The sequence below is a fragment of the Vipera ursinii genome, assembly GCF_947247035.1.
Source record: "Vipera ursinii genome assembly, chromosome: 3".
Lineage (NCBI taxonomy): Eukaryota > Metazoa > Chordata > Lepidosauria > Squamata > Viperidae > Vipera > Vipera ursinii.
This window is the reverse complement of record NC_139516.1, coordinates 9600402-9624843: the sequence shown is the minus strand read 5'-3', so window position 1 is coordinate 9624843 and position 24442 is coordinate 9600402. Positions and strand designations below refer to the sequence as shown.

The window sequence follows — 24442 nt, the reverse complement described above, 5'->3', positions numbered from 1 at the left end:
TTTCAAACCGTCACTAAAACTAAGTGTTGTTAAGTTGAGGATACCTTTATTTTGATAAAACTAATAAAATGACTACAGGTAGCCCTCGACATATGGCCACATTTTAGCCCAAAATTTCCATTGCTAAGCGAGACAGTTGTTAACGGAGTTTTGTCCCATTTTACGACCTTTTTACGATCGGTTGCTAAGTGAATCGCTGGGGTTATTAAGTTAGTAACATGGTTGCTAAGTGAAATCTTTCTTTCCCCCCTTTGACTTTGCTTATCAGAAGGTCACAAAAGATGATCACACAATCCAGGCACACCGAAACTGTCATAAGTACATGCCAGTTGCCAGGTGGTTGAATTTTGATCACGTGACCATGGGGATTCTGCAATAGTCGTAAGTGTGAAAAACGGTCATAAGTCACCTTTTTCGCTGCCGTTGTAACTTTGAACAGTCACTTGACTGTTGTAAGTTAAGGACTACCTGCGTTCTCAATTTAAGAAGTTGTGGCACATGGTTAGATTGCAGTACTGCAGGCTAACTCTGTCCATAGCCAGCAGTTCGATCCCGACCGGCTCCGGGTTGACTCAGCCTTCCATCCTTCCGAGGTCAGTAAAATGAGGGTCCAGATTGTTGGGGGAAACATGCTGACTCTGCAAACTGCTTACACAGGGCTATAAAGCACTATGAAGTGGTATATAAGTCTAAGGGCTACTGCTATTGCTATTTGATTGAAAATCTGGAACCTAACTGTAAAAGGTAAGAAAAGTGGATCAAGACCACAATTTTCCTTGTCTCCATATTTGGGGACTTACCTGTATTTGCAGGTGTATATCATAAGACCGCCCAGCCGAGGAACCATCTGTGGGGTGCTCACAGATACATCAATGGTCTGTGGAGTATCTTCATTGGCATACTCCATCAGAAGCATGTATCTTCCTGGCTGGGGGACAGGAATTGCCAGTTGTACTTCCACCTGTGGAAAAGAAAAGGCAGAATTAAGCAAAAGATTGGGTGTGCTTTCAAACATATTCTTTATAAACACCTCATGTAAGCCATTGCTTGGCATCAATTTTTTTTTTCTTCAAGACAACCTATTTTGAAAACTCCTTGTACTAGAAGTCATACGGGAGACCCAGAACTCATATATGTTTGTCTTCTACTGCAAACATAAGAAGCAGGATTCAGTGAAGAGAAGGACTAGGGGTGACGTGATAGCAGCGTTCCAATATCTCAGGGGTTGCCACAAAGAAGAGGGAGTCAAGCTATTCTCCAAAGCGCCTGAAGGCAGGACAAGAAGCAACGGATGGAAACTAATCAAGGAGAGAAGCAACTAAGGAGAAACTTCCTGACAGTTAGAACAACTAACCAGTGGAAGCTGTGAATGCTCCAACACTGGAAGTTTTTAAGAAGAGACTGGACAGCCATTTGTCTGAAATGGTATAGGGCAGTGAAGGCGAACCTTTTAGAGACCAAGTGCCCAACCAGCTACCCAAAACCCACTTCTGTATCGTAGAGTGCCGGGCAGGGGTGGCCCAGTGGTTGTATGTGGGCAATTGGGTCGGTGTGGTCAATTGGGTGGGCGTGGCCACAAGCGTGCCATAGGTTCGCCACCACGGACTTAGGGTTAGGGTTACGTCACCATGAAGTCGGAGGGAAAAATAGACATTGCCAACAAATTTGGAGTGCTTGGGTATGGTGAGGAGGGCACTGACTTTTCTAGGCTGCCCTAACTATGTTTCCTGGTAAAATAGATTGGAAAATCCCATTGGAGGAAAATTCCACTTAGGGTTAGGATTAGATTACCATGAACTCATAGAGAAAAATGGAGATCGGCAACAAATTCAGAGTGCTTGGGTATGGTTAGGAGGGCACTGACTTTTCTAGGCTGCCCTATCTATGTCTCCTGGTAAACTACACGGGAAAATCTCATTGGAGGAAAATTCCACTTAGGGCTAGGTCACCATGAACTCATAAAGAAAAATGGACTTTGCCAACAAATTCGGAGTGCTTGGGTATGGTTATGGCCACAGGTAGACTTGCAAAATTAAGCAACTTTTCCCAAAAAGCATTGTAACATCTAAGAAGAGAATATTTGTACCTCAGGATTGAACTATGACGTCCCTGTTGCTGTCTGAGCTTGGTTGTTTCATTACCCAACCAGGTAACAACATCAGTGCAAACCCCATTCCCTTCCAGCACTGATGATGTTACCTAGTATGCTAATGAAATGTCTGTACTTAAGATGAGTAGAGTAGAGTAGAGTAGAGTAGAGTAGAGTAGAGTAGAATAGAATAGAATAGAATAGAATAGAATAGAATAGAATAGAATAGAATAGAATAGAATAGAATAGAATAGAATAGAATAGAATAGAATAGAATAGAATAGAATAGAATAGAATAGAATATAGAATAACAGAGTTGTAAGGGACCATGGAGGTTTTCTAGTCCAACCCCCTGCTCAGGCAGGAAACCCTACACCATTTCAGACAAATGGCTGTCTAGTGTCTTCTTAAACACTGGGAGCAGCCACAATTTCTGGAGGCAATTTGTTCCACTGATTAATAGTTCTGTCAGGAAATTTCTTCTTAATTCCAGATTGCTATATGTGTGCATGAGGGGGGGGGGGCAGAGAGTGTCTGAGAGAGAAAGAGAGAGAGAGAAAGAGAGAGAAAGAGAGAGAGAGAGAGAGAGAGAGAGAAGGGGGGAGGGAGGGAGGGAGATAATTCAAGAGGATGGTTCTGATGGTGGACCCCCATGGCTGCCATCTTGATCCCTTTCTCTTCCTATGGATGCTAGTAGTAGCAATAGCAATAGCGTTAAGACTTATATACTGCTTCACAGTGCTTTACAGCCCTCATTTGGCCGACCTCGGAAGGATGGAAGGCTGAGTTTACCTTGAGTCAGTGAGAATCGAACTGCCCACTGCTGGCAGCCAGCAGTCAGCAGAATTAGTCCAGAAGTCATAAAAAGGCCAAGTTTGAAGAACCCTGCTTTAAATGAAGATTTCACATGACAATGGAATTACTTACATGAGTGCCACTACACAGCACCAATTTGGGGGAGGTAGGAAAAATCTGCACTGCACGACAAGGTCTTGGTAAGTTGTCCAACTTGCACAAAGCATCTTCGCCTGACACAAAGGAGAACTGCTCCACAGGCAAATACTTATATAGGAAGCAACTGGAAAGAATAGAAAATAATTATTTAGCCCTAGTGTCCAAACTCCAGTTAAATGAGGACCAAAAAAATCAGTACAAGCAGAATTATCAGCATTTTATTTAGCTTGCTAATACACACACACAATTATATATAAATATATGTGCATATATGTGTGTAAGTATATATGCGTTGAGTATATGAATAAGGTAAAGGCGGTAAAGGTTCCCCCGCACATCCGTGCTAGTCGTTTCTGACTCTAGGGGTCGGTGCTCATCTCCGTTTCAAAGCCGAAGAGCCAGCGCTTGTCCGAGGACGTCTCCGTGGTCATGTGGACGGCATGACTAGATGCCAAAGGCGCACAGAACGCTGTTACCTTCCTACCGTAGCGGTCCCTATTTTTCTACTTGCATTTTTACGTGCTTTCGAACTGCTAGGTTGGCAGAAGCTGGGACGAGTAACAGGTGCTCACTCTGTTACGCGGCACTTGGGATTCGACAAGCCAAACTGCCGACCTTCTGATCAACAAGCTCAGCGTCCTAACCCACTGAGCCACCGCGTCCCTGAGTATATGAATATATGTGTGTAAATACACAGACAACACATCTGGATATAAACATACATACATAGGCATACACACACTCATAGACACACATGTATACATATTCATATAATTACATATATACACATACATACGTTTGTGTGTGTGTGTGTGTGTATGTATGTGTAAAATAATAAAGGCTTGATACAAATAAAACTCTTTTTTTAAAAAACAACGTTGATGTCTAGGGACATCAGCCGCTGGAGAAGGCTTGTTAGCAGTAGGCAGGCCAAATCAACAGTGGACGTGGCCAGAGCATTATGTGGCCAGAACTCCCTCTTTGTTTCTCATGAGGACCCAGATTGTTGGGGGCAATAAGCTGACTTTGTAATAATGCCGCTTGGGGGGCCCCCGAAAGCCCTAATAAGCAGGCATATACATAGAATGAAGGCTATTGCTAAGCACATTTGATTTGTGTTTACATTGTAAGCCGCCCTGAGTCTTCGGAGAAGGGCGGGATATAAATGGGATTAAAATAAAAAATAAAAATAAATAATTTTTTTCCCTCCATTCCCTTTTCTGTCTTCTCTCTCAGACACTGCTCTTATTTCTCACACTTCTTCCTAACATCCCGTCTCTGTCTCTGTCTCCCTATATGGCAAGCCGCCTCTGAATTTAAAGAGAGGAAGGAATCAGGCAGGACTTAACAAAAATGGATCGAGAGGTTGAAATTTCCCATTGCTGATCAAGAGGAAACACTTCACATATCCTTTCAAGTTTGTCCTTGAAATGCCAGAAGCAAAAAAATAAAGGAAGGGGTAGACAATAGGATTCATGCTAGTTCTCCTTCTTCCCTAAACTCAGAGAGCTACTTGGAAAAAACGAGTCTTTTATAGGCCCGAAGTGAAACCCAGAATTTATTCAATATTCACTTTGTACTTCTAAATAGAATGAACCCATCAGCTCACAGGATTTACAAAGTGTGTGTGTGGGACTTCGGTCCTTTTTCGAGTATTATTTCAATCCTGGCCAAATTCCCAGTCAAGTAAAATCTGTGGAAATATTTTGAAGAGAACAGACAGCAGCACTTATCTGACCTTAGCTTAGTTCATCTGTCAGACCTGATTTTACTTCAATGTTTTACTTTTTTTCAATTGTTATTATTTTACTTGGATCTCTGGGAAATTCCGTGGCTTCAGACTGGACTGAGAAGCTGAATAAAATATCAGAAGAAGACAAGGCAAACCAGTTCCACATGGCTGCCAAGAAAATTACATTGGAATTTCCCATGAAAATCCTAGACAGTGAATCTGGCTTGAAAGGTACTTGCCTTTTTGTTTAATCGTAGGCTATTATATCATCCTAGCAAGTGTTTACTTGCCAATAATAAACCTGAACTTCTGTTCTAAGATGGCTGATTTATTTTTTAATAAATAACACTATTCTATTCTATTCTATTCTATTCTATTCTATTCTATTCTATTCTATTCTATTCTATTCTATTCTATTCTATTCTATTCTATTCTACATCCTATCCTATTCCATCCCATCCCATCCCATCATTATCCTATCCTATCCTATCCTATCCTATCCTATCCTATCCTATCCTATCCTATCCTATCCTATCCTATCCTATCCTTGCGCTCACATGTGAAGCTCCACTCCCATGTGCAGGGGATGCTTGAGAGGAGGGCACTTGCACTTTTGCACGAAGCTCCATTCGCATGAATAGAGCTTCAAGCGTGCACGCTTGCCCATTTCTTCCGCGGCCCAGTTTCGAACATGCCATGGCCCGGTAGTGGGCCACGGCCCACGGGTTGGGGACCCCTGTTCTATGGACTGGTCATTGACCATTATAAAGAAAAGATCTAATTACTAGAGATCAACCAGTGTTTACGACAGGTGACCCTTGATTGCAACCACAATTGGCACCCAAAATTCTGTGGTTAAGTGAGGTGTTTGACATCCACCCAATTTTACAACTTATTGTTAAGCGAATCACTGCAGTTGTTAAGTCAATCGTGAAGTCATTAAGTGATCCAGCTGCCCCCCATTTGGAAGCCAGGTGGAAAAAACACAAATGGTAATCGCATGGCGCGCGCACACCCCCACACACAGAGCGTGCTGCAACCACTGTAAATCCATGCCAGTTGCCAAACGTCCAAATTATGATCACATGACTGGGTAGATGCTGTGACAGTTGTAAGTGCAGTTTTCAACCACTGCTGTAATTTCAACTAGTCAGTAAAGAGGTGGCTGTAAATTGAGGACTATCTGTTCTTACTTTCTGGCATTCCTAACAAGACTGGATGCAGATGCATTACCTTCCAGTTTATATTTTATTTATTTATTTATTTATTTATTTATTTATTTATTTATATTTAAATTTATATACCGCCCTATTCCCGTAGGACTTAGGGTGGTTTACAGGGAAAATTAAAAGTTAAAATACATCATATACAATTAAAAACGATTAAAACTAAGATTAAATTAATCCCTGAACTTAACTAAAATCCCATTAATTAAAAATTAAAACCCCTCAGTCTGGGCCAGACAACTCAAAAAACCAAGTTTTCAAGTCCCTACGAAATGAGTGAAGGTCGGGGGCGGTCCTAAGCTCTGTGGGAAGCTGGTTCCAAAGGGCCGGCGCACCCACAGAGAACGCCCTTCCCCTGGGGATAACCCGCCGGCATTCCCTAAGAAGGCCCTCCCTGTGGGAGCGCACAGGATGATGGGAAGTTGATGCCGGCAGCAGGTGTTCCCTTAGATAATCCGGACCCAAGCCATTTAGAGCTTTATAGGTCATTACCAGCACCAGTTCCACAGGTTGTGTAGGTGCGGCAAGTAAAGTCACTACTATGATATCACGTCTAGGGAGACAGAGGAGAGCAAACCTATCAGGACAAGAGTCAGCAGACTATCTGCATTTGAAATGCAAAAGGCCACTCTTTCGAAGACAGCCTTGGTGGAGCAGTGGGCTAATGCCTCCTTAAGTAATACCAGCTGCCTGCAATTAGTGCAGGTTCGCATCCCACCAGGCTCAAGGTTGACTCAGCCTTCCATCCTTCTGAGGTAGGTAAAATGAGGACCCAGATTGTTGGGGGCAATTAAGCTGACTTTGTAATAATGCCGCTTGGGGTGTGTGTGAAAGCCTTAATAAGCAGGCATATACATAGAATGAAGGCTACTGCTAAGCTTGTAAGCCGCCCTGAGTCTTCGGAGAAGGGCGGGATATAAATGGAATTAAAAAAAAAATAAGTCCACATTCTGGACAGAGGGGACCGCTGGTTTGAGAGAGGGGTCAAAGAGGCCCTCTACATTAAGACTGAACAGCCCACCCTCAAAAGAGGGAGGTGGGATATGACACCACCCATCTCCTGTTTACAACACAGCCCTTTCAGCAGTTCCAAGAAAGGCCCATTTGCACAATTCGGGTGACCCTGAGAGCACAGATAAACCTCCAAGTGGCCTCAGCAACCCCCCAGAAAAAGTACTAACGACCAGATGGCTGCAAGGAATATAAATCGTTCCATCTTCCACCCTTCGGGCAGAACCGAAGAATCTTCTTGGATGAGAAGTGAAACATCTTCCAGGAAAAACCAAGTTTGGTTGCCTTTTTGAAAAAGTGCTTTGGGGACTTGCGATTATTATTTTTTTCAAATTAAAGAAAAGCAACGGATGGCTCGGCTAATCCAAACAAAAGATTGTCCACCTGCCAAGTGCGCTGTGGGTCAAATGCGGTACAAAAATATGATTTTTAAAAAAATGAAAATGGAAGGCTTACTTTTGACCGACTTGTTCAGGAGCTGGGCTGTAGGTACAAGGATCCGATACTTTATATTGCAATATGGGAGCTTCATAATAAGAGCTGGGAAGCAGAACCAGGTAATCCTAGAAGGAAGGGTGGAAATGTGAGACCCAGGTTCCTTTTCCCTCCATCTTGTCGGCAGGGAGAAAAGGAAAAGCAGACTTACCAGGAGGACATCTTCAGCTTCAATGGTCAGAGACCAGACATGAGGACTCAACACAAATGGTTCGCCAAAGCTGTGGTGAGGAACGGTGACGAACGACGGCTCTTTGGTTGGCCCAAATACAATCTGCTTAGTCTGTTCGGTACCTGCAACGAGGGAAAGATAAGCATTTATTTATTTATTTCATTTTATTAGTTTTCTATACTGCCCTATTCCCGAAGGACTCAGGGCGGTTTACAGGGCAATATTTAAAAGACAATATAAATTAAGATAAAAATAGAATTAAAAAGAATTAAATTAATAATAGCCCAACAATAAAACAATGTTAAAATTTAAAACTAACCCCCCACCTCAGTCCAGGCCGGATAAATCGAAAAGCCAGGTTTTCAGGTCCCGGTGAAACGAGCGCAGGTTGGGGGCAGTCCACAGTTCCACAGGTAAATCATTCCAAAGGGCAGGCGCGCCCACAGAGAATGCCCTCCCTCTGGGGATCACCTGCCAGCATTCCCTGACCGGCGGCACCCTAAGGAGGCCCTCCCTATGGGAGCGCACAGTTGAATTAGAAAGCGGGCAAGTTATTTGCCTTGGGCTGGGAAATGGAGGACCAGCTCCAAGGCTACTCAGTGAGGAGGTTAACAAGTGTGTCTCAACCTGGGCCACTTTAGGATGGGTGGACTTCAACTCTCAGAATTCCACAGCCAGAAAACCCACCCGTCTTACAGTGGCCCAGGTTGAAAAAACACTCAGCTATGCTGTATTCCATATGCATGCTGGTCTTGATGCACTGATCTTATAGGATTCCATCACGACATCGTAGTGCCAGCCTGATTGGCAGATCATCTAGTTGAAAAAAAGCAAGTGAGAAAATCTCATACCAGACAACAGCATGTTCTGAATAGGCTCCCTAGTCAGGGGGTCTTGATTCTATGATGCTTACATAACTCTATCTCTATCTAATCATCTATCTATCTACAGTATCTATCTATCTATCTATCTATCTATCTATCTATCTATCTGTCTGTCTGTCTGTCTGTCTGTCCGTCCGTCCGTCCGTCCGTCCGTCCGTCCGTCCGTCCGTCCGTCCGTCCATCCATCCATCCATCCATCTATCTATCTATCTATCTATCTATCTATCTATCTATCTATCTATCTATCTATCTATCATCTGTCTATCTATCATTACCTATCGTTATCTATCTATATCATCTATTTACATCTGTCCAGTGCTTTTTTTGTAAAAGAAAAAGGTGCCGGAACTCACACATGTCATACAACCTGCCTTGCCTACCCTACAAGGTTCCATCCAAAAAAGGTGCTGGAAGTCCGTTCTGAGCGTTCTATGAGAAATAAAGCCCTGCATCTATCTGTCTGTCTGTCTGTCTGTCTGTCTGTCTGTCTGTCTGTCTGTCTGTCTGTCTGTCTCTCTCTCTCTCTCTCTCTGATCTATCTATGTGCAGCAATAATTGCTTTTAGAAAACATAATTCTGGCTGAGATGATAGTAACCCACAATCTTGTGCATGTTTACTCAAAGGATGCACAGATTTCAACGATACATATTCCTGGATGAAAGCTAACAGGATTTCAATCTCAGTTCCTGAGAATGTCAAAAGCAGCACGAAACTCAACAAGTTCTCCAGGAAATGAACGTCAACGATGGAAGAGGCAGTCCTCCACTTATGACAACTGGGATTAGAAAATTCATTATTATGGAAGGTGGTCATTAAGTGAGGTAGCAGATAACTGCACTTAATTTTATGACCTTTTGATGCTATGGTCATTAAGCATGACATCACATGAGCATGTGCAACCTTTTTCCGGCTTCTCCTGCTGGGCAGATTGCAAAAGGTGATCACATGACCTCCTCGGGATGCTGCAACTGTCATAAATACCTGCTGGTTGCCAAGCACCCAAATTGTGATCAGGTGACCACAGGGATACTGCGATGGTGGTGAGTGTGAGGACCAGAGGCAAGCCACTGTTTTCAATGCCGCTGTAATGCTGAACAGAGGCTAAACAAACGGTCTTAAGTCAACGACTACCTGTAGATGGAAGGAAATCTGTCCCCCTTACCTCGTTTTCGTGGCTGGGAAGCTGTGATTTTGCCCAGTACCGTGGCACTTCCTGAATTGATGTATCTCAAGATAACATGAAAGAGGTAGAGCTCTCCTTCTCTTACGTGGATTGTGACTTTGACTTTGTTCTGCAAAGGCGAGAAAGCACACCAGCCACACATCACTGCCAGGCCACCCTGAGTCCGCTCCTTGCTCTGCCTTTTCTATCTCTCTGCCTCTCTAGTCGCCCTCCCCTCCTCAGTTGCCACTGCTCTAAAAGGAGGGATCAAAAATCTACGGTTCAGAGAGGAAGGAGAGAAATGACGTTTTGCAAGAGAAACACAAAATCTGGCTCGGTGGAGGGTGGGAAGACGTTAGTCTAGAAGTGAAAAACAGACTTACAGTTGCCATACATATTAAACTTTCTTTCCTCAAGGACTGAGACCCTCCCATTTGCAGGCCCCTGGCTGGCGGAGCAGAAGACGAGGCAGAAGAGGTCAGGGGGACTTCACACTGCCTTGGGCTGGTGGGAGAGAAAGGGGAGAGAAGCACAGCATACCTTAAATAACCTCTACCGTCACCAGCCACCAGCTGAAGCACAGTGCTCCCAGGATCCTAGGCCCCAAAGCAGCACGCCAAAGCAGCCAGAAAGAGTTAAGACAGCCCCGCTCAGCTCTTAAGAGAAATACGGCATCCAGTGTTGGTCACCACAATGTAAAAAAAAAGATGTTGACACTCTAGAAAGAGTGTAGAGAAGAGCAACAAAGATGATTAGGGGACTGGAGGCTCAAACATGTAAGGAACGGTTGCCGGAATTAGTTTAATGAAGAGAAGGACGAGGGGGGACATGACAGCAGTGTTCCAGTTCTCAGGGGCTGCCACAAAGAAGAGGGAGTCAAGCTATTCTCCAAAGCGCCTGAAGGCAGGACAAGAAGCAACGGATGGAAACTAACCAAGGAGAGAAGCAACCTAGAATTAAGGAGAAACTTCCTGACAGTTAGAACAATTAATCAGTGGAACGACTTGCCTCCAGAAGTTGTGAATGCTCCAACGCTGGACGTTTTCAAGAGGAGATTGGACAACCATTTGTCAGAAAGGGTATGGCTTCCTGCCTGAGCAGGGGGTTGGACTAGAAGACCTCCAAGGTCCCTTCCAACGCTCTGAAACGTTCACCACGAAGCACCCAGCCTTGCCAAGAAAACATGCTTTGCCCTCAAGGCCCAAAGAAGGAGAATAGGAGAGAAGCTGAAAGAAGACTTCTTAAGTCAAGCACACCAGGACCAAACTATACGTAATCAGTCCTTGAGTTACGACTGGTCACCTAACTATCGTTCAAAGTGACAGGTAGTCCTTGATTTATAACAGTTCATTTAGTGGCCGGTCGACATTACAGCAGCACTGAAAAAAGTGATTTATGACCGTTTTTCACATTTACAACTGTTGCAGCATCCCCCATGGTCATGGGATCAAAATTTGGATGTTTGGCAACTGACTCATATTTATGACGGTTGCAGTGTCCCAAGGTCACTTTTTGCAACCTCCTGATAAGCAAAGTCAATGGGGAAGCCAGATTCACTTAACAATGGTGTTCCTAAATTAACCACTGCAGTGATTCACTTAACAAATGTGGCAAGAAAGGTCATAAAATGGGGCAGAACTCACCTCACAGCTATCTTCTTAGCAACAGCAATTTGGGGCTCAATTGTGGTTGTAAGCTGAGGACTATCTGCCCAGCAAACTCAAAAATGGCGCCTTACTACACAGATTCAAAGTTCTGACATTCAGGACTCTTCAATGGTCACATGACTGAATTTCAGGCACTCAACATGGCTGTCTCTGCATCCTTTGGCAGCATCCCACAGTCACGTGACCATATTTTATAATGATTTTGCCGAGAACCAGCACATACTCCCAGTTTTTGGGAAAACAGTGCCCATAACTCAGGGGTCTTTAAACTTGGCCACTTTAAGATTTGTGGACTTCAACTCCTAGAATTCCTCAGCCAGCCAGGCTGGCTGAGGAATTCTGGGAGTTGGAGTCCACAAGTCTTAAAGTGGCCATGTTTGAAGGCCCCTGCCATAAGTGAACCATTGTGACTGACCCATTTTCTAATGGGCAGGCTCAATTATGGTCATACATTGAGGACTACCTGTAGAGTCAACACACACTGCTGGTGAATTTCAATGTCCTTGCAAGAATGGAAGATAAGTTTATTCTCTCAAGGGCTTTGTAATGGGACTCTGAAGTTCATGGGTCTGTGTCCCTGAAGATAAACTACTGAAGAGGACCGGTGGCTTCAGGACCTGCTCCTGGACTTTCCAGAGCTATTTGATGGCTACTATAGAAAAGACAGCTTGAATGTCAAACCTTCAAACACTCTGAATTCAGCCATGTTTCTTCGTTTTTCAGTTGCCACAGCAATGGGAAGCGGGAGATGCATTCTTATAGTTCAGTCAAAACAATAACTTGCTTGTGGGAACCAAGGTCAAGCAGCCTAAATGTTTGGCGGGCTGGAGCCACAGTTATGAAGCCCGCCAAATGTGTTTATTGGGGATTGTGATTTATGACACACTAAGGGGGTAGGGAGTTCAACTTTTACTTTGTAACCTGTTTTGTGTGTGCATGTGTGTGTGGGGAACTGTCAATCTTGGTTTCCCCTTTGTTCGTGCTGATATCATGTAGCCATTAAAAGTGTTCTTTGAGAAAAGCGATTGCCTCAGCGTTCTTATTTCTACTGGTGTCATTTATTGGAACCAGGACATTTTTGGAATGATCCTCTAGGCCGGGGGTGTCCAAGCTTGGCAACTTTTAAGACTTGTGGACTTCAGCTCCCATTTCACAAGCTTTCTTGCCATAGGACTTACGTGAATCAACGCAGCTGTTAAGCCAGTAGCACGGTTGTTAAGTAAATCAGAAGGTCACAAAAGTTGATCACTGAAACCGTCATAAATATGAGCCAGTTGCCAAGCATCTGAAATTTTGACCAAGTGACCATAGGGACGCTGCAACGGTCATCAGTGTAAAAAACGGTCATAAATAATTTGTTTCGGTGGATTGTAACTTTGGTCACTAAAAGAGAAGGGTGAGGGGTGACATGATAACAGTGTTCCAATATCTCAGGGGCTGCCCCAAAGAAGAGGGAGCCAAGCTATTCTCCAAAGCGCCTGAAGGCGGGACGCGAAGCAACGGATGGAAACTAGTCAAGGAGAGAAGCAACCTAGAACTAAGGAGAAACTTCCTGACAGTTAGAACAATTAACCAGTGGAACAACCTGCCTCCAGAAGTGGTGAATGCTCCAACACTGGAAGTTTTTAAGAAGAGACTGGACAGCCATTTGCCTGAAATGGTATAGGGTTTCCTGCCTGAGCAGGGGGTTGAACTAGATGATGACCTCCAAGGTCCCTTCCTCCTCCTCCTCCTCCTCCTTCTTCTTCTTCTTCTTCTTCTTCTTCTTCTTCTTCTTCTTCTTCTTCTTCTTCTTCTTCTTCTTCTTCTTCTTCTTCTTCTTCTTCTTCTTCTTCTTCTTCTTCTTCCTTCTTCTTCTTCTTCTTCTTCTTCTTCTTCTTCTTCTTCTTCTTCTTCTTCTTCTTCTTGTTCTTGTTATTGTTATTATTATATGATTGGAAGTCAAGGACTACATGGACACAGCACAAGTCCACACACACTCCACAACCTTTGCAGGAAACGCATCTCCAGAAAGCAAAGGCATCAGAGGTTACACTCTCGATGTGCCCAGTCATTCAGCCTTGCAAAAGAAATAAATTCAAGCTTGCAAAAATGCCAGCAAACCTCAGCAGACGAAAAGCAAGCTGCATGCTACATAGGACTTCCTTTTCTTTTGAGGAGCAGGGAGATGTTAGATAAACAAAGAGTAGGGAAAGAGGATGTGGGTTGAGCTGCCTCTTAGGAGACCTGGGTGGGTTGTCTTTCTAAAATAAACCCTGTTGATTCCTGATACAGTTCCTGCCTAGATAGTCTCTCCTAAGGGAAGTTATCCAGCTGTCCTTGTCTAACTCTAAAGGTATTTTAGAACAGGTCAAATCGGTGCAGCCAGCTCGCTATGGCCAACTTGCAGCGGGACAATTCTCCGCAGCCAACTCACAGCAGGACAACCCACTGTGAGACAATTCAACAAATTAAGTTGTTGTTGTTGTTGGCTGCAAAGTCGTGTCCGACCCATCGCGACCCCATGGACAATGTTCCTCCAGGCCTTCCTGTCCTCTACCATCTTCTGGAGTCCATTTAAGCTCACGCCTACTGCTTCAGTGACTCCATCCATTCACCTCATTCTGTCGTCCCCTTCTTCTCTTGCCCTCAACCTTTCCCAGCATTAGGCTCTTCTCCAGTGAGTCCTTCCTTCTCATTAGGTGGCCCAAGGATTTGAGTTTCAACTTCAGGATCTGGCCTTCTAAAGAGCAGTCAGGGTTGATCTCCTCTAGGACTGACCAGTTTAATCACTTTGCAGTCGAAGGGACTCGTAGGAGTCTTCTCCAGCACCACAGTTCAAAGGCCTCAATTCTTTGGCGCTCAGCCTTTCTTATGGTCCAACTTTCACTGCCATACATTGCAACTGGGAAGACCATAGCCTTGACTATATGCACTTTTGTTGACAGGGTGATGTCTCTGCTTTTTAGTGTGCTGTCTAGATTTGCCACGACTTTCCTCCTGAGGAGCAAGCGTCTTTTAATTTCTTGGCTACAGTCCCCATCTGCAGTGATCTTGGAGCCCAGGAAAATAAAATCTGTCACTACCTCCATTTCTTCCCCATCTATTTGCCAGGAATTGAGAAGGCCGGATGCCATGATCTTGGTTTTCTTAATGTTAAGTTTCAACCCAAGTTTGGCACTCTCCTTCTTCACCCGCAACAAGAGGCTCTTTAGTTCTTCTTCACTTTCTGCCATTAGAGTGGCAGTATACAAATTAAGTATTTAAACTAATTTAAAAAACTGTTTTAATTCTTGCCGTTCGTATTTCATTTTGTTCCTTCTTTTGCCTTCTTTTTTTAACAATTCCATTCCACCATTTCTTCGACATTAGTGTAACTCTTATCCTCCAGTGAGTTGTCCCATGGCAAGTTGGCTACGCCGAGTTGGCTATGCCAAGCTGTCCAAGACCTTCCCCAGTAAGAAATAATAAGGAGCAACTATCTACTTTCAGTTTACCTTGTGCTTTTGGAAAACTTCTGAGAGATTTTAAAAGTCACCATCAAATATAGGGTAGTCCTCGACTTGCAAACTTTGAAGTAAAACAGCCAGTGAACTACATAACAGGTACTCCTTGACTTATGACCACAATTGAGACCGAAATTTCTATTGCTAATCAAGACAGTGGTTAAGTGATTTTTATTTATTTATTTATTTATTAATTAGTTGAATTTATATACCGCCCTATTCCCGAAGGACTCAGGGCGGTTCACAGGGCCGTTAAAACAGTACAAAAAAGAGAATAAAATGGAATTAAATTAGTACAAGCCCACAATTAATAATAACAATAAAAATTAAAATTTTAAAATTAATTTAATGTAATTTAATATGATTTAATTAAAATACTTTAAAATTTAAAATCCCTCAGTCCAGGCCAGACAATTCAAACAACCAGGTTTTTAAGTCCTGGCGAAACGAGCGAAGGTAGGGGGCAGTCCGAAGCTCCATTGGCAGTTCATTCCAAAGGGCGGGCACACTCTCAGAGAACACCCTCCCCCTGGGAAGTTTTGCCCCATCTTACGACCTTTCTTGCCATAAGTGAATCACTGCAGTTGTTAAGTTAGTAAGACGGCTATTAAGTGAATCTGGCCTTCCCCACTGACTTTGCTCATCAGAACTTAGCAAAAGGTAATCACGTGATCCCGGGACACAGCAACCATCATAAATTTGAGTCAACTGTCAAGCGTCCAAATTTTGACCATGTGACCCTGGAGATGCTGCAATGGTTGCAAGTGTGAAAAATGGTCGTCAGTTACATTTTTCAGTGACGTTGTAACTTCAAAAGTCACTAAGCGAACTGTTGTAAGTCAAGGATTACCTGTATTTCAGGTTTTCAGCAAATAAGGCATTTCTGTATGAGAGCCATGGGAATCCTACATAAATTACTTTCTTACATATGGTGTAGAGTTTAGAAGGGTGAGCTGTAATTACATATAATGGTCAGCCCGTAACTTTTGCCTTTGGGGCTATATTTATTTTATTTATTTATTTTATTACATTTATATACCGCCCTTTCCCGAAGGACTCAGGGCGGTTTACAGGGTAATTAAAAACCAAGATACAAAAGTTAAAAACAAGTTTAAAAAAATTATATTTGTCCCTGTATAAATAAAACCCCAGTTAAAATAAGATTAATCCTCAGCCTGGGCCAGAGAGCTCGAAGAGCCAGGTCTTCAGGTCCCGGCGGAATGAACGGAGGTCGGGGGCAGTCCTCAGCTCCACTGGCAGCTGGTTCCAAAGGGCAGGCGCCCCCACTGAGAAGGCCCTATCCCTGGGTGTTACCCGCCGGCAATCTCTTACCGGTGGCACCCTGAGAAGACCCTCCCTGTGGGAGCGCACTGGACGAAGGAAGCTTGATGCCGGCAGCAGGTGTTCCCTCAGATATCCCGGACCCAAGCCATTTATGGCTTTATAGGTCATCACCAGCACCTTGAATCTCACCCGGAGGGCAACCGGAAGCCAATGCAGCTCGCGGAGTAGAGGTGTTACATGGGAGTATCGGGAGACCGATATATGGGTATCCTCGACTTATAACAGTTCCGTTTAGTGACCGATGACCATTTTTCACAGTTACGAACATGGCAGCATCCCCGTGGTCATGTGATCAAAATTCAGATGCTTGGCAACAGGTTCATATTTATGATAGGTACAGTGACTCAAGGTCAAGTGATCCCCGTTTGCAACCTTCCGGCAAGCAAAGGTATAGGGTTTCCTGCCTGAGCAGGGGGTTGGACTAGATGACCTCTACATAATAATAATAATAATAATAATAATAATAATAATAATAATAATAATAATAATAATAATAATAATAGATCATTTGCACAGTCAGCCAGATGTTCAGATTGGATTTGGCATTTGTGTCTACCTGTCAACATGGGATAGGCAGATGTGGATGTTTGATGGTATTATAGATATCGTTGCAAGATGGAAGCAGTTCCTGACTAATGGCGAATTTGTCTATGATATGATGATGATGATGATGATGATGATGTCAATGGGGAAGCCAGGTTTGTTTAACAAGTGGGTTACTAACTTATCAACTGCAATGACTGACTTAACAAACATGGCAAGAAAGATCGTAACAACACGGGACAAAACTCACTTAACCAACCTCTCACTTAACAACAAAAAATTTAGGCTCCATTGTGGTCATAAGTCGAGGACTACCCGTGCAGAAGTGCTTTCCATGTCTAAAATTTTAATGCTGGGAACTGTCCTTCATATCCACCCAAATACCTGGATGGGAGACATCTGTGCATATCCTCTCCAACTGAAATTCTCAAATTCCAGAGGACTGTAGCCAAAGCGAACTGGCCTTCCATCCAGTGTGGTTCCCTCTTCCAGCTCATATTTCAGGTGGTGAAGGTCAGGGATATAAAAGCCTTTTGCAGGACTGCAGATAAAATTAAGGAACATATTAAAGAACACACTTCCTTTCTGCATCACAAAGTAGACAAATGCCACATGCTTAGGATCTTTTCAATCATTGCCATTTCCCCCCACACCCAAATGCCTTCAAATCTACAGGTAGTTCTTGATTTACAACAATTTGTTTAGTGACTGTTCAAAGTTACTGAAAAAATGTGACTTATGATCGTTTCTCACACTTGCGACCTTCCCAGCATCCCTGTGATCATGGGATCAAAATTCAGATGCTTGGCAACAGTTTCCTATTAGTGACCATTGCTGTGTGTCCCAAGGTCACATGATCACCTTTTGCGACTTTCTGACCAGCAAAGTCAATGGGGAAACCAGATTCACCTAACAACCGTATTACTGACTTAACAGCTACAGGGATTCGTTTAACAACTGTGGCAAAGCAAATGTCTCACTTAATAACAGAAATCGGGGGCTTGATTTTGGTCGTAAGCCGAGGACTACCTGCATTTGCATTCTGATCAACGAAGTATATTAAAATTAAAGCAACAAGAAAAGTGCAGTGCTTGAAGAACTTTTTGTTCTGCCTCTTGTCTTTAGGACTATTTTCCTAGTGGCTCATTGACATTATCGCACATATAAAATAATAATAATGGACTCGATACTCAAAAGAGTTAGAAATCGGCCATCCTGTTGTGCCCTACAATAGATCCATCGCAACTGCTTCTTACTCAGAGCACGCAGGTCCCCTGATATTCTGCCTGCACTGGCAAGATCCAGTCGTCTCCTCACACAAAGGACCAACGGATCCACCAATGTCACACTGGCACCCTGCAAGAAGACACACACGATTACCTTCCACGGCTGACAATTGGTCCCAAGTAACAAAAGTCAACATCTGACCCCCAAAGAGATGGAAGCAGTAAATGTTCACCTTGACCTCCAGCCTGGTTTGGAGTTGTTTCTATCATTTTCCATTTCTGAACTACCGGATACTATGCTTGTTATCACTTGCTCACTAATAAAAGTTTTCCAGCTGTGCTTGTAGATTAGCTATTCACACCATCCAAGGACACAACTTAGATATCTAATCAGCAACAGCAGCAAGCAAGTTTTCCTCTTACAGTAGTTGGGATGTTTATACCAGTTTGGTCTAGTGTCCCTCAACCTTTTGGGCACCAGAAACTAGTTCCACGGAGAAAGGTTTTTCCGTGGACCGGAAGGGGCGTGGTTTCGTGGGCTGCCTGCATCCTGTGGATGAGGCTTCGCTTGTTTGGGCAGCCCGGTTTCTGGCATAGCCGTGGCCCAGTGCCAGTCCACGGACCACGGCTTGGGGACCCCTGGCTTAAGGCACTAGGCTAGAAATTAGGAGGCTGTGAGTTCTAGTCCTGTTTTAAGCATGAAAGCTAGCTGGTGATTTTGAACTAGTCACCAGGTGATGGTGAGTTCTAGTCCCACATTAGGCAGCTGGTGACTTTAGACCAATCGCTAGGAGATTGTGAATTCGAGTCCTGCCTTAGACATGAAAGCCAGCTGGGTGACCTTGGGCCAGTCCCTCTCTCTCAGCCCAGCCCACCTCACAGGGTTGTTATTGTGAGGAAAACAGGAGGAAGAAGGAGTTTTAGATGTGTTTACCACCCTGGTTATTTGTACAAAAAAATAATAAAGGTGGGATATAAGCTGAATGAATGGATAAATCAACGAATAAAGGAACAAAAATTCACCCTGGATCTATGCACAGCCAAACTCAGCAACTGCTTTTTCTATGATGTACACTATGTCATGGGCGTCTACACATTAATAACCAGGCTCTTAATACAATGCTGAGTGGTATTCTGAATTCTACCTTTGTTCTTTTGAGATTTAGGGCGAACAGTTTAGACAGGCATACACAGAGGTTTTGTATCTGCCCTTCTCAAAAACTGAAGAAAGCTGAAACGTTTTATCTGAACAAAACTAACATCCTCAGTGTTATAATTGGATCGTACACTGATCCTACAGGATCAAGGCTCAAAAAAAAAAGTAACAGGGATGAGCAGAGAACAGGAATCAGAACTAGTTTTTTTATTATTTTGTTTATAGCCCACCTTTATATTTTTTTTATAAACAACTCAAGGAGGCAAACATATCTAATAATGCTTACTCTCCTATTTTTCCCACAACAACGATCATGTGGGGTGGGCTGGGCTGAGAAAGTGTGACTGGCTTAACATCACCACAATATCTTTCATGGCTAAGGAGGGACTAGAAACCATAGTCTCCCGCTTTTTAGCCTGGTGCCTTAGCCACCAGAGCAAACTGACTCTCCTAGTTTGTAATTGCAAAGGCACACTGAACGAATTGAGTGTCCACTTTAGATATGATAAAGGTAAAGGTTCCCCCGCACATGCGTGTTAGTCGTTTCCGACTCTAGGGGCCGGTGCTCATCTCCGTTTCAAAGCCGAAGAGCCAGCGTTTGTCCGAGGACGTCTCCGTGGTCATGTGGCCGGCATGACTAGATGCCAAAGGCACACAGAGCGCTGTTACCTTCCCACCGTAGTGGTCCCTATTTTTCTACTTGCATTTTTACGTGCTTTTGAACTGCTAGGTTGGCAGAAGCTGGGACGAGTAACAGGCGCTCACTCTGTTACGCGGCACTCGGAATTCGACCCGCCAAACTGCTGACCATCTGGTCGACAAGCTCAGTGTCCTAACCCACTGAGCCACCGCGTCCCTTTTAGATATGATGGAATCCTTCAAATACTTGAAATAATGTCACATCATACCTGTTCTCTTTCATTCCAGAATGCAGGGTATGGACTAATGGATTTATGTCACCAGAAGGAAATTTCAACTGAATGGGGAAAAACATAGCTTCCTGAAGAGCAATTAGTTAGCGAAACCAATTACCCAGAGAAATGATATGCTGGATATATTCAGGTTGAAGTTAAAAGTATTCAGCTCTCTGCTGGATGTATTCAGGAAGAAGCTAAAACCGTTGTGGATGCTTTAATTCGGATTCTGTATTGAGCAGTAAGTTTGATTAAATCAGCATTTCTCAAGCTTGTCAGCTTTAAGATGGGTAAACTTCAACTTCCAGAAATCCCCCACCAGCCTTGCAGGTGGGGGAATTCTGGGAGGTGAAGTCCACCCATCTTAAAGCTGACAAGCTTGAGAAACACTGGATCAGATGCTTTAAATGCCCTCTTTTCACTCTAGGTTTCTATGGCTCTCCTCAGTTCTGGCTGATGAACCTACCACTTATTGTCTTCTTCCCATTATTAATTTAAGAACATTATAAAAGTTAGAAAATGGTGTTACCTTTACAGCCAAAGTAATTACCACTCTCCAGGTTGAAGTATCCTTCTCTACAAGTAGAACACTTTTGACCGCAAATGTTTGGCTTGCAGAAACAGTGTCCATCACCCTAAGAGACAAATTGATTGATTAATTAATTGATTGATCGTATATGGACTACAGGAATGAGAAAGAAACCTAAATTGACAGACTAAAACAGGCCTGATGCATTGTTGAGTCTCTTCTACCCTCATAGCTGAGAGCATTGTCCGAAAAAACATAGTAACATTTATGAAACCTTTTAAGAATCCAGCAAACTGAAGGAAGCCTATTTTATGGAATCGAATGATCAATCAATATTTGCTACCATCTACGACCCCACCGCATTTTAAAGCTGAAATAATGCAAGACAAAATGAGGGAAATAAAATCTATTGATAACAAGAGTGCCAATGTACAAAAAGTAAAGTGTACCATATTTAAGAATGTATAGGGAAGCCACAGGGAAGATATTAAAGATCTGTTTTTCCATGGTGAAAGAAACTAGGGCAAGAAATAATGGATATATGTTGCAGTTTGTTAGATTTCATTTAAATATAAAGGCAAACTTTCCAAGAGGAATGTCTATTCAATGGTGGGCCTACTGAGGCCGTGGAGTTTACATGAAGGTTTTCCAGGAAGATAAGACAGCCAGATTACATGGATGGTTTAACTGATATTCCTGCACATTGCAGAGGTCTGGACTAGATAATCTCAGGCGGTTTTGGACATGAAGAGCACGTGACCGCAGCGGCGATCCAAGTAGCAAAAGCAACAGGGCAGTGCTGAAGAGGTCACAACTTTCCCAAATTTTATTCCCAGAAGAAATAATGGGTCCCTGCATTCTATAAGCTAGCCCATTGGAAGCCCTTGGTTTCAATAACTGTTGTCTTATAACAGGGGTCTTCAAACTTGGCAACTTTAAGACTTGTGTACTTCAACTCCCAGAATTCCTCAGCCAGCCCTGGCTGGCTAAGGAATTCTGGGAGTTGAAGTACACAAGTCCTAAAGTTGCCAAGTTTGAAGACCCCTGCTTTATAATGTACCAGTTTGTCCAATTGAAGAATACAAACAGACAGACACAAAAGTTTCGGTGGCATATAGATGACTGTATTGATATTAAGAAATGTTACTTGTCAACATATGTTGATTCGCCCGGCTAAAAAACTGGGAAAAACATAAAGGGGAAATAGGTCGACAGACGATGCCATAGCTACTGTTTTACACTCTGTAGCAAGTCATCTTGAGAAACCTGGAAGTTATGTCAGGATGCTTTTTGTTGACTACAGCTCAGCTTTCAACACCATTTTGCCGAGCATTCTCATCGAGAAGCTGACTGACTTGAAATTCACCCCCGCCATCTGCGATTGGATTCAAGACTTTCTTAGGGACCGGTTACAAACAGTGAGGGTCGGGTCTGTGGTGGGTCTTATTACAGGTGGGGATGAGACAGCATACAGGGCGGAGGTACAAAAAGTGAGGGTTGGGTCTGCTTTGTCCACCTCCCTGAAGCTTTGCACCGGCTCACCACAGGGCTGCGTGCTTAGCCCCTACCTGTACTCTTTATACACATATGACTGTGTATCATCTGACCCATCCACTGCAATAATCAAGTTCGCAGATGATACAACTGTGGTGGGTCTTATTACAGGTGGGGATGAGACAGCATACAGGGCGGAGGTACAAAAACTATCCATATGGTGTAGTAACAACAACTTGCACCTAAACATCGGCAAGACGAAAGAGATGGTGTTAGACTTCCAGAGAAAAATGGAGGAACCTGCCCCACTTTACATCGAGGAGGACTGTGTGGAGAGAGTTTCCTCCTTTAAATTTCTGGGAGTCTACCTCTGCGAAGATCTGACCTGGAAAGTTAACACAACCCAGGTGGCTAGAAAGGCCCAACAGAGGCTTCACTTTCTTAGGCTCTTGTGGAAGAACAGGGTAGAACAACGGCTTATGACCCTCTTTTACCGGTCTACTATAGAGAGTGTCCTCTCATATGGTATTGTGGTTTGGTATGCTGGTCTGACAGCCACGGACAGGAAAGTATTACAGAGGGTAGTGAGCACAGCACAAGACATTGTGGGCTGTCCCCTGACACCACTGGATGACCTCGCCAGGGCTCGCTGCCTTGGAAGAGTGAGGAAAAATTCTCAGGGATGACTCACACCCTGGACGGTATCTCTTTACTCTCCTACCATCGGGTAGGAGATATAGGAGTATAGCCAGCCGTACCAACAGGCTGAAAAACAGCTTTTATCCGTGGGCTGTTAAGCTTTTGAATGGGATATAATCTCTGTGAACTTATGCAGAATTGACTTGGGAGGCCGGTGTGTGGTGTAGTTGGTTCACATGGTGTGGTAGGATGGAGGGTTTGTTGTCACTGTGTGTTGGGAGGAGGGAGCACGGGGGGAGGCTCAGCTAATCTCAATGTACACATGTTGTACTCTGACAATAAAGGTTTATTATTATTATTTATTATTTATAAACCACTCTTCAGGCTACTAGAAAGACCTGACTTAACTTATGGCAGCTTTTTCCAGTCTCCAGTTTTATTATACTACGACTCCCATAATTCCCCAAGAGAAGTCGAAAGGGAAGAATGGGAGTGGAAGGACCTTAAATTGAAGGAGGCTAGAATAAGATCTACTGCAAAACCTACCTGTTGGCATTCAGCAACGCCTGCCATTGTTCCTATGGTATTGCATTGGCAGCCTGAAGGAAAACAGAAAAGCACAATTGGAGAGCCTTTTTCTGGAAGATGCCATAGTAACATTTCTTACAACACATGGATTAAGCCATGACCCATAAATGCTAAACTGCCGCAGCTTAACTAATATAAGATTTGGTTATACATGTCTATTATACTATAGAGCTTAGTTGTTTGATGTTATGATGGCTTGGTTTTCATTTCTTTTGCACCACTCAAGAGTGACTGGCAGCCAAATAAATTCCTTAAATAAATTAACTGAATAAAAACAGACGTTATGGCTTAAGTGTGGTACATGAACCCATCGCGAAATCAATGCCAATTATGGCTTTTTACTTCCATGTATCGCTCTGCATCAATTATCTGACTGGGATGCAGCCTTGGGATGCTGTTGTCTTTGACTTAATGACAATTTATTTAGGGATCAACTGACTATTGGTCTTTTTTAACACTTATGACCACTGCAGCATCCCAATGATCATGTGTTCAAAATCCAGACGCTTGGCAAATGACTCATATTTATGACAGTCGCAGTGTCCCAGGGTCATGTGATCCCCTTTTGCGACCTTCTGTCAAACAAAGTCAATGGGGAAGCCAGATTTACTTAACAACCACGTTACTAATTTAACAACTGCAGTGATTCACTTGCCAACTGTGTCAAGGAAGGTCGTAAAATGGGGTAAAACTCAACAACTGTCTTGCTTAGCAACAGAAATGTTGGGTTCAATTGTGGTTGTAAGTGGAGGACTACCTGTATAACCCTTTTTAAAAGGTACAGACTCAACAGAAAAAAAGAGGAAGGGCTGTGTTGGACGTAAAGCAAACATGTATGCCTTTCTAGAAATCAGATCATGGAAATTCTACAAAGAGCATTTGGATAAAGTGAAAAAGAAGATTAAAGCAAACATGATTATGTTACAGGTTGTCCTCAACTTACGACCATAATAGAGCCTGCCCATTATGCTTCCAGGTCATTACAGTCGTATAATGAGTCACTCATACGATTGACCCAATTTTATTATCCTTTCCGTGGCAGTCATAAAGCAAATATAAAGATCGTAAAGCAAACCCACAGTTTGCAGTTGGTGCAATCGTGCCCCCAAAATGAAAATGCCAGGTTTTGGC

General features: G+C 43.4%; 1 protein-coding gene across 1 annotated transcript in view; it reads right to left on the bottom strand.

Moving 5' to 3' along the window:
• LAMA5 (laminin subunit alpha 5) overlaps positions 1 to 24442 on the bottom strand; it is a 240386-nt gene that overhangs the window by 97879 nt on the left and 118065 nt on the right. The window contains exons 19-27 of the mRNA XM_083360813.1: positions 23270 to 23322; positions 20591 to 20696; positions 18022 to 18121; positions 17150 to 17306; positions 9727 to 9856; positions 7659 to 7801; positions 7469 to 7575; positions 3017 to 3167; positions 801 to 961 (exon numbers count right to left, since the gene is read on the bottom strand). Of these exons, the coding sequence (XP_083216939.1) occupies positions 801 to 961; positions 3017 to 3167; positions 7469 to 7575; positions 7659 to 7801; positions 9727 to 9856; positions 17150 to 17306; positions 18022 to 18121; positions 20591 to 20696; positions 23270 to 23322 (1108 nt within the window). The remainder of the gene's footprint in view (positions 1 to 800; positions 962 to 3016; positions 3168 to 7468; positions 7576 to 7658; positions 7802 to 9726; positions 9857 to 17149; positions 17307 to 18021; positions 18122 to 20590; positions 20697 to 23269; positions 23323 to 24442) is intronic.